This window comes from Manis pentadactyla, chromosome 5 (assembly GCF_030020395.1).
Source record: "Manis pentadactyla isolate mManPen7 chromosome 5, mManPen7.hap1, whole genome shotgun sequence".
NCBI classification, from domain to species: Eukaryota; Metazoa; Chordata; class Mammalia; order Pholidota; family Manidae; genus Manis; species Manis pentadactyla.
Genome location: NC_080023.1, coordinates 32,239,024 through 32,249,096, shown reverse-complemented (window position 1 = coordinate 32,249,096; position 10,073 = coordinate 32,239,024). Strand labels below are relative to the sequence as shown.

The 10,073-nt window shown below is 35.4% G+C and overlaps 1 protein-coding gene across 1 annotated transcript; it reads left to right on the top strand.

Annotated features, from left to right (window-relative positions):
- Positions 1 to 369: 369 nt before the first annotated feature.
- On the top strand, positions 370 to 10,073 carry TLR6 (toll like receptor 6). The gene is made up of 2 exons (XM_036908472.2): positions 370 to 447; positions 7,141 to 10,073. Exon 2 carries the CDS (start codon positions 7,229 to 7,231, stop codon positions 9,602 to 9,604), a length of 2,376 nt encoding a protein of 791 aa, XP_036764367.2. The 5' UTR covers positions 370 to 447; positions 7,141 to 7,228; the 3' UTR covers positions 9,605 to 10,073.

Here is a 10,073-nt window from a genome sequence, read left to right as displayed (position 1 = left end):
TAATGCTCTAAAATTGTTTGATAATGGTAGCTGCAATTATTTTGTCAATGTTAAATATGGTTATAACAGAAAACAGGCAAAGTTCATAGCTCTCCACTCTGGTGGCAATTTAATGACTCAGGCTGCAAGTCTTTACAGATCAGCATTGCCTTGGAAAAACATTTTTCTTCACAGAGAAATTGTCATAAGCTATGTGCTCATATGAATTTAGACAGTTCATTACTGTTTCAGTCTAGCACAGAAAAACCTGCTGACCCACATGCTTAGCCAGGGACCGTTAACATGGAAATTCACATGTAGGAATAATTCCAGTAAGGTCCAACAGATGGCGCAAAACTGGTTCTTCGGTATTGTTTTGCTTATACCAAGGACTTGCACTTCGTCAAGCACGTATTTTTTCCCGTCCATTTAGAAGTTATTTTCTCTTCTTCTGAGAAGGAAATCTTGGTAAGTAAGAAGGTTTTTGTGGCTTTTTCAAATTATGGTATAATTACTTCAAAAAGGCAAGAAAATGCTAATGATTGTATAGGAAATAGGTAACGTTTCTTTGAAATTTTTGCAAAATGTTTTTTTTTTAATGAATGTCCTTTTGATTATACAAGAAAGATATGAAGTAGGGTGCCTCTATAGCTATCTTGAAAAGATATAAAAATAACTAGCACTCGTAGCCATAGTTCAGGAAAAGAACTAAATGATGTTATTTATTTCCTCTGCTCTCTTCACTGTTCCTTAGTTCCTGGTTTTCAGTAGCATGTACAGTAGTTTATGCGGCTGATACGGCCCCAACACACGTCTGCATTTTTATAGTAGACAAGAGTGCTTGACCTTTCCTCTGTTTCAGGGTATTATGAGTATTTATTTGTATCTGTCGTTAGTTTATATGCACTTTGAAAGAAGGGGTGATGCCAGTGCTAGTTGTATTTAAAGCCCCGGTGCTTACGGCCTGGTACAGACCTGGCACACAGTAGATCTGAGTCAACGCTGATTAAATGTAGGAAGTGGCAGGGGACTGTGTCTTCCTTTAGGTCTCTCATCTAAACTCTGATAAATAAAACAATGTCTCGCTTGCATATTTGTTGACTTGATTAAGGCCTCACACTTACGTGTTTTCTGATCTTGTGTTTCTTATAGTTTTAATTTACATAGATCCTTTCCACCATTGTTTGTTTGGAAATAGAATTTCCATCTGTCTTTTTTCTCCCTCGTTTAACTTGATGCATTAAGAAAAAACCTATTACCTTTTATCTCTTTTTACTTTCTTTTAAAATAAATTGTGAACTCTCCAATCTTCCACTCTCATCTCTCTTCCTCTGCTGTATTTTTCTTAAATATAAAAGCACCTGGCTGGTTTAAGTGTATATACTAGAAGTATATATGCTTGAAGGGTAAAAATGCCCCTGGAGGAATATCTGTGCTTTGGGGGCCGGGTGCTGTTAGAGTAGCTGGTCAACTTTCCCACACGGTGGCCAAGTTTCAGCCCTCTGAACACAGATTTCATGGACAGACCTCTCGCCAGTATCTAGCATCATGTGGAAGAAGTTCTTTCTATGTATTAATATTCCAAATAGCACAAGTGTCTTTCTTTAAATATAAAATATTTTTACATTTGTTATATTTTTAAGACATGTCTTAAATGAAACTACTTATAAAAGATGTTCAAAATTAGAAATTTTGGAAATACACAAAAATATAAGAAAGAAAATTAAATTCATCTATGATTCAGACATCCAGAGATAACCACTGTTAGCATTTGTTGTATTTCTTCCCATTCTTTTTCTCCTAAGTTTTGTGTATATGCCAGGTTCTAATCATATTTTACAAAATGAGAGTTCTACTACACATACAATTTTGTATTCTTTTATATACTTAACATTGTATTATAGACATTTTTTTTTCAAAAGTGCAGTATATGAAACTGCATGTTATTCCATGTTATGGGTGTACCATGACTGATTAAACCATTTTCTACAGTAGACATGATCATTTTTTAAAACTTTTCATCATGCCACACTTGTGCTATTTGGAATATTAATACATAGAAAGAACTTCTTCCACTTTCAGCATCTTCATAGTAATATTTTTATGTTTATCTCCTGTAATTCCTTTAGAAGAAAATTCTGAAAAGTGGAATTGCTAAAATAAGGGCAAGCATATTTTTAAGGAGTTTATATAATGTGACCAAATTGCCCTTTAGAAAGATTGTACTAATTTTCATTCCCACCAATAGTAAATGAGAGTTCTTTAGTCCTACCCATCAATACTGTGTATTATATTTTGGAATTTTTCCAATTTGCTAGTTGAAAATAATCATACCTTTTTAAAATCTTTAAGAAACAAAAATTCCCACTTGACTCATTTTATGTTTATGCTTAAATATCTTGAATTACAGATATTCTGACATTCTATTTCTAAATGCTTCACTCTGTGTCTCTAAAAAATGCACATTTTCCAACACAGCTGAATAACATTATCAAAAATTAACATTTATTTCTTAATAGAATCTAATACTTGGTCTATTTTAAAACCCCTTCTCCCTTGTTACTCAGGTAACTTTTATAGTGTATCTGTCTATACTGTGATCCAATCGAAGATCATAAGTTTCATCTAGATGTTATATCCTATGTTGTTTTAATATGCATTTTTATATTTTGTAGGAGTGAATATTATTCATATTATGGACTATTGATTTTTTCTTACTAAATTTTCTGAGCAAATAATGTGCTGTACTTAATTTTCAATATTGAACATTTGAAAACTACAGATAACAATAAGAGGAAAATTCCCTTATAATCTTAACATGTAGCGATAATCACTGTTAATATCTTGGTATGTATCTTATTAGCTTTTCCATGTATATGTGTACAGTTACACATAATTACACATAAAAATGTTGTACATTTTAAAAATAAATTGTTTGTTTTCACTTATATATAGTGAGCAATTTTCCATGGAATTAGATTTACTTATTTTCAAAGACCATATAATAATTAATTTCATGGATATACCATACTACACTTCACAACCCGCTATTTTTGGACAATTAGATTTCTTTTTCAAAAATGATTTATTTTGTGCTGCCCACTTCATTGCATTCTCTTACTAGTGCTAACAGTTTTTCAATTACTTCTTTTGGCTTTTCCACACTGACAAACATATAATCTAAATGTAATGATAATTTTATTTCCTCCCTTCCAATACTTCTGTCTCTAATTATTTCCCCCTTATTACAATGGAACTTCTAGAACAGTATTAAATAATAGTGGGCATCCTTGACACTGAGTTTAATGGAAATGCCTTGGCGGTGGAATATTGGTTTAACTTAGATATTTGATATATTCTTTATTAAGTTTTTTAAGTATCTTTTTGAAACCTATTTTAATTAAAGTTTTTAGTCAAAGCTGGGTGCTGAATTTTATCAAGTGAATTTTAACATCTATGAAGACGCTCATCTGTTTTTCTCCTTTTATCTATTGACATATCATTGTCAGAGATTTGCTAATAATAAGCAATTCTTACAATCCAGAAACATCCTAATTAATCACTGTATATTATTCCTTCAGTACAGAGCAAGATTGATTATGATTTCATTCTGAGCTTCTCCCCACCACCAAATGATTTGAACTCCTCTTTTATTTAATTCTAATAACTACTCTTAATTTTATAATATATGTACTTCAATATATTTTTCTAACATGTTGAGTTGTTTGGTATCTGTAGCTTCTCTTCTATCAGAGAAGGATCTTAACATGCTTTTTGTCTATTCTCTTCCTCTCCCCCACTTTCTAGTAACTACCTTGTTATTGTTGGAAATTTAATTGCAGATTGTTAGTAAAATTTTTGTCACCAATACTTATTGAGACTTAGCAGTAAATTTTCTACATTATTTTGCAAAGCATCCCTTCTTGCGTTTCCCCCACCACCCCTTTTTTGGAGTGAGCTTATTTTTCAGAGGATAGAGTCTATCCTCTGGTAATTCAGATAGTGGATCTGTCTTCCATGTCTTTTAATATCTCTTTCATATGTTCCAACTCCTTGGCCTCTCCTACTGTGTTGTGGGAAAATTCCTCTTCTTGTTCTATCTCAGTAAGTTTTACATCAGTGGTGTCACTCTGCAATTCAACTTATCAATGGGTTTTCTATTTCAACTATTAAGTTTTTAATTTTCATGATTTCTATTCCATTTTTTTTGAAAAGTTATTTCTGAAAATATCTATTTTAAATAAATATTCTGCTTTTTATCTCTATTTCCATGAGTGTTAACTTCTCTCATTATTGTGAACTAAAGTCCATATTTTACATTAGGATTCAGTCTTCGTGTTGTGTAGTGCTGTGGGTTTTGACAAATGCATAATGTCATATATCCACCATTACAATATCATATGGAATAGTTGCACTGTCCTAAAATTGCTCTGCTTACTCACCCTCCATTCCCACAATCCTTGGCAACTACTGACCATTTTATTTTCTCTTTAGTTTCACCTTTTCCCGAATGTCATAGAGTTGGAATCATACAACTGTTAGTCTTTAAAGACTGGCTTCTTTTACTTAGCAATATGCATTTTGGTTCCTCCATGACTTTTTGTAGCCTGATAGCTCATTATTTTTATTGCTGAATAATATTCCATTGTTTTTATACACCAGCTGTTTTACCTTCCTACCTATTAAAGGCCGTCTTATTGCTCTCAGTTTTTTGCAGCTAGGAATAATGCTGCTATAAACATCCATGTGCAAGTTTTGTGTGCCCATAGATTTTTTTTTTTGGTATCATTAATCTACAATTACATGAGGAACATTATGTTTACTAGACTCCCCACTTCATCAAGTACTCCTCACATATTCCATTACAGTCACTGTCCATCAGCATAGTAAGATGCTGTAGAGTCACTACTAGTCTTCTCTGTGTTGCACAGCCTCCCTGTGCTCCCCCCCACATTATACATGCTAATCATAATGTCCCCTTTCTCCCCCACACCCCTTATCCCTCCCTTCCCACCCATCCTCCCCAGTCCCTTTCCCTTTGGTAACTGTTAATCCATTCTTGGGTTCTTGAATCTGCTGCTGTTTTGTTCCTTCAGTTTTTTCTTTGTTCTTATACTCCACAGATGAGTGAAATCATTTGGTAGTTGTCTTTCTCCACCTGGCTTATTTCACTGAGCATAATACCCTCTAGCTCCATCCATGTTGTTGCAAGTGGTAGGATTTGTTTTCTTCTTATGTGCCCATATATTTTTAATTCATTTGGATAAATACCTGAGAGTGTGATTGCTGGATCATATGTTTATATTTAGCTTTGTAAAAAACTGTCAGACTGTCTTCCAAAGTGTCTGTACCATTTTTAATTCCCACCGAAAATGAATGTCCCTGTTGATTCATATCCTCATCAGTACTTGATATTGTTTGGGATTTTGGCCTTTCTAATAGGTATATAATGATATCTCATTGTTATTTTAATTTGCAGTTCCTCGATGACATATATTATCTTTTCATATGCTTATTTATCATTTGTCTATCTTCTTTGGTGAGGTAGCTATGCAGATCTTTTGCCCACTTAAAATTTTGTCATTTCTCTTTTCTTATTGTTGAGTTTAAGAGTTCATTGTATATTTTGGATGCAAGTCCTTTATCAGATAAGTATTTTGTAACTATTTTCTCCAAGTCTATGGCTTTTTACATTATCTTAATAGTGTATGTTGCAAAGCAGAGAAATGTCACTCTAATGGAGTCCAAGTTAAATTTTTTTTCTTTTATGAATTGTGCTTTTGATGTTGTATTTAGAAAGTCATCACCAAACTCAAGGTCACTTAGATTTTCTCCTACATTATCACCAGGTTTCATAGTTTTGCATTTTACATTTAGGTCTGTAATCCATTTGGGGCTAATTTTTGTGAAAACTCTTCAGACTTTCTTTCTTTTTTTGCCTGTGGATATCTAATTGCTCCAGCACCATTTGTTTAAAAGACTATCCTTTCTTCAGTGAATTGCCTTTGCTCCTTTGTCAAAGATCATCTGACTATGTTTGTGGGGCCTATTTCTGAGTTTTTTATTCTGGCCCATTGATCTGTCTGTCCATTATTTCACCTGTACTATGCTGTCTTGATTACTGTAGCTGTATAGTAAGTCTTGAAGTTGAGTGGCATCAGTTCTCTAACTGTTCTTTTCTTTTGTCCCTGTGAATGGGCAATACTTTCTTATTTCTTGCATGTTTCATAGTTTTTTTGTTTAAAGCAGGCATCTAAAATATTCTAATGTGGCAAGGTAACTCAGATTTTCCTTTCTCTCAGGGTTGTTTCTGCTTGTTGTAGGGTGCAGCTGGTTGTGTGCTTAGAGACTTTTCTAAACTAATTTTGTAAAGATTGTATTCTTTGTTGTGTGTTGTCATTGAATTATTTGTTCCATTGGCTTAGTGGTCAGCTAATGATTTAATAGGGATTCTCTTAAGCACCTGGAGAAGAACTAAAACAAAACAAAAATAAAACATCTGATCTTTTCAGATGTCTCTGTGTTGAAGCACTTCATCAATGTGTATCCAATCAGTTTACAACTCTGTCTTAGCGTTCACTTCCTACTGGCACAGAGCCTAAAGGTCAGCCAGAGGTGAAAGTTTAGGATTTTTCTCAGGACTTTTCTTAACATGTCTCTAGTCCTGAGCATGTATGTAGTTTTCTAGATTTTTTGGTATATGTGGAGTCTTCCAACGACTTTTTTTCCTGATACATCTCTTCTCCCAGCCTCCTCCTTCCCTGGATTTTTGGTGTGTCTGCTGCTTGTCCCATCTCTTATTCCTTTATTCCAGATGTCTGTGGCTAGAATATTTGCCTTTGAAAGCTTTCTGTAAACATTATCTAGGAGGTTGCTCCAGTCCTGAGAAAGTTCTGAGGGAAGTAAAAACAAAGGCAATCCTGAGTGAATCCCTTAGAGATTGCACCAGCCAGGTTAAAACACACAACCACACTTCTTTGATAATAAGGTTTGTATTGCTTCCCCTGGCACCAGCAAGCTATGTAAGTAGGAAAAACATCACATTTAACTATGGGGGCAGAAATGACAGTGCAAAAATCATTGAGATTCTCTGTTCAGTAGGTGAAGGTTTGAAAACGATCATCCAATTGTTATGCACCTTAATATATGTAATATTTCTAGAATTTGGACGCATATCAAGATGCCCTGAAGAATATCAAGATGCCCTGAAGAATAGCAACAACTTTTGGAGGATAGCCATTTCAGCATCATGACCAAAGACAAAGAATCTATTGTCAGAAGCTTTCATTATGTTTACATTGTGACCTTAATAGTTGGAACCATAATCCAGTTCTCTGATGCAAGTGAATTTGCAGTAGACATGTCGAAAATAGGCCTTACTCATGTTCCAAAAGACCTGCCACCAAAAACCAAAGTCTTAGATATGTCTCATAACTGTATATCTGAGCTTCACATCTCTGACATCAGCTCTCTCTTAGGGCTGAAACTTTTGAGACTTTCCCATAATAAAGTCCGGGTCCTTGATTTTAGTATTTTTAGGTCCAACCAGCATTTGGAATATTTGGATTTATCTCACAATCAGTTGCAGAAGATATCCTGCCATCCTATCATGAGTCTCAAGCATTTAGACCTCTCCTTCAATGACTTTGATGTCCTGCCCATATGTAAGGAATTCAGCAACTTGACACAGTTGAATTTCTTGGGATTAAGTGCTAAAAGGATACAACAATTAGATCTCTTGCCAATTGCTCACTTGCATCTAAATTGCATCCTTCTGGATTTAGAAGGTTATTATGTGAAAGAAAATGAGACAGAAAATCTTCAAATTCTGAATACAAAAACACTTCACCTTGTTTTTCACCCAAACAGTTTATTCTTTGTCCAGGTGAACATATCAGTTTATAGTTTAGGGTGCCTACAACTGACTAATGTTAAATTAAATGATGACAACTGTCAGGTTTTAATTAAATTTTTATCAGAACTCACTGGAGGACCAAACTTACTGAATTTTACCCTCAACCACATGGAAACAACTTGGAAATGCTTAGTTAGAGTTTTTCAATTCCTCTGGACCAAACCTGTAGAATATCTCAATATTTACAATTTAACAATAGTAAAAAGCATTGGTAAAGAAGATTTTATTTGCGATAAAACAGCATTGAGAGCATTGAAAATAGAACATATCGCAAACAGAGTTTTTATTTTTTCACAGCAAGCATTATACAGAGTGTTTTCTGAGATGAATATTATGATGTTAACCATATCAGATACGCCCTTTGTACACATGCTTTGTCCTCAGGCACCAAGCACATTTAAGTTTTTGAACTTTACTCAGAATGTTTTCACAGATAGTATTTTTCAAGAATGTTCCACTTTAGTTAGATTGGAGACTCTTATCTTACAAAAGAATAAATTAAAAGACCTTTTCAAAGTAAGTCTCATGACTAAGGAGATGCCATCTTTGGAAATACTGGATGTTAGCTGGAATTCTTTGGAATATGGTAGACCTGGTAGAAATTGCAGTTGGGTTGGGAGTATAGTGGTGTTAAACTTGTCTTCAAATATGCTTACTGACTCCGTTTTCAGATGTTTACCTCCCAGAGTCAAGGTACTTGACCTTCACCGTAACAGAATAAGGAGCATTCCTAAACCAGTCATGAAACTAGAAGCTTTGCAAGAACTCAATGTTGCTTTCAATTCTCTAGCCCACCTTCCTGGATGTGGTATGTTTAACAGTCTCTCTGTACTGATCATTGACTATAATTCCATTTCTGACCCTTCAGCTGACTTCTTCCAGAGCTGCCAGAAGATTACGTCCATAAGAGCAGGGAATAATCCATTCCAGTGCACATGTGAGCTAAGAGAATTTATCCAAAGTATAGGGCAAGTATCAAGTGAAGTGGTAGAGGGTTGGCCTGAGTCCTATAAGTGTGACTATCCAGAAAACTATAAGGGAACCCCACTGAAGGACTTTCATGTGTCTCAGTTAACCTGCAACACGGCTCTGCTGATTGTGACCATTGCAGTCACTGGGCTGGTGTTGGCCATTACTGTGACTGTCCTCTGTATCTACTTTGATCTGCCCTGGTACCTCAGGATGGTGTGTCAGTGGACTCAGACCCGGCGCAGGGCTAGGAACATACCCTTAGAAGAACTCCAAAGAACTCTCCAGTTCCATGCTTTTATTTCATACAGTGAACATGATTCTGCCTGGGTAAAAGGTGAATTAATACCAAACCTAGAAAAAGAAGATATACGGATTTGTCTCCATGAGAGAAACTTTGTTCCTGGCAAGAGCATTGTGGAAAATATCATAAACTGCATTGAGAGAAGCTACAAGTCTATCTTTGTTTTGTCTCCTAACTTTGTCCAGAGTGAGTGGTGCCATTATGAACTCTACTTTGCCCATCACAATCTGTTTCATGAAGGATCAAGTAACTTAATTCTGATCCTGCTGGAACCCATTCCGCAGAACAGCATTCCCAGCAAGTATCACAAGCTGAGGGCTCTGATGACGCAGCGGACTTATTTGGAGTGGCCCAAGGAGAAGAGCAAACATGGACTTTTTTGGGCTAATATTAGAGCTGCTTTTCATAGGAAATTCACACTAATCACTGAAAACTGATGTGAAAACTTAAAGTCATAAAAATCCAACTAAGAAATCATCATTCACTTGGATTCTGATGAACATTATGGTTTTTAAGTTACTGTCTGGATGGTGCCTCCCTTATCTCTACATACTCAGGAAATACTTAAGGAGAACTGTTTCAACTGAGCTGGGGAGCGAGAGTGGGGCTGGCTGATGCTCAAACTTGCTTATTACAGATTGCTAATTTTCTTCTGGTTTAACCATTGTGTTTCAAATTGAAACAGTTGCTTTTGAGTAAATGCAGTCATTCAAGGAAATGTCCTCTCCCTTCTCCTTTCCCACACGGATTCTGTGTGTATGGCACCCATGGCAGCAACCCCAGAACTGTACACCATGGTCCTTGGAGTGTCCTGTGGATGCTCATTGGCCTCTGATATGCTCTGCAATCATGTCCAACTTTGGGGCTTGGGAAAAAAATTAGACGAGTTGTGGAAAATAAAGGGGC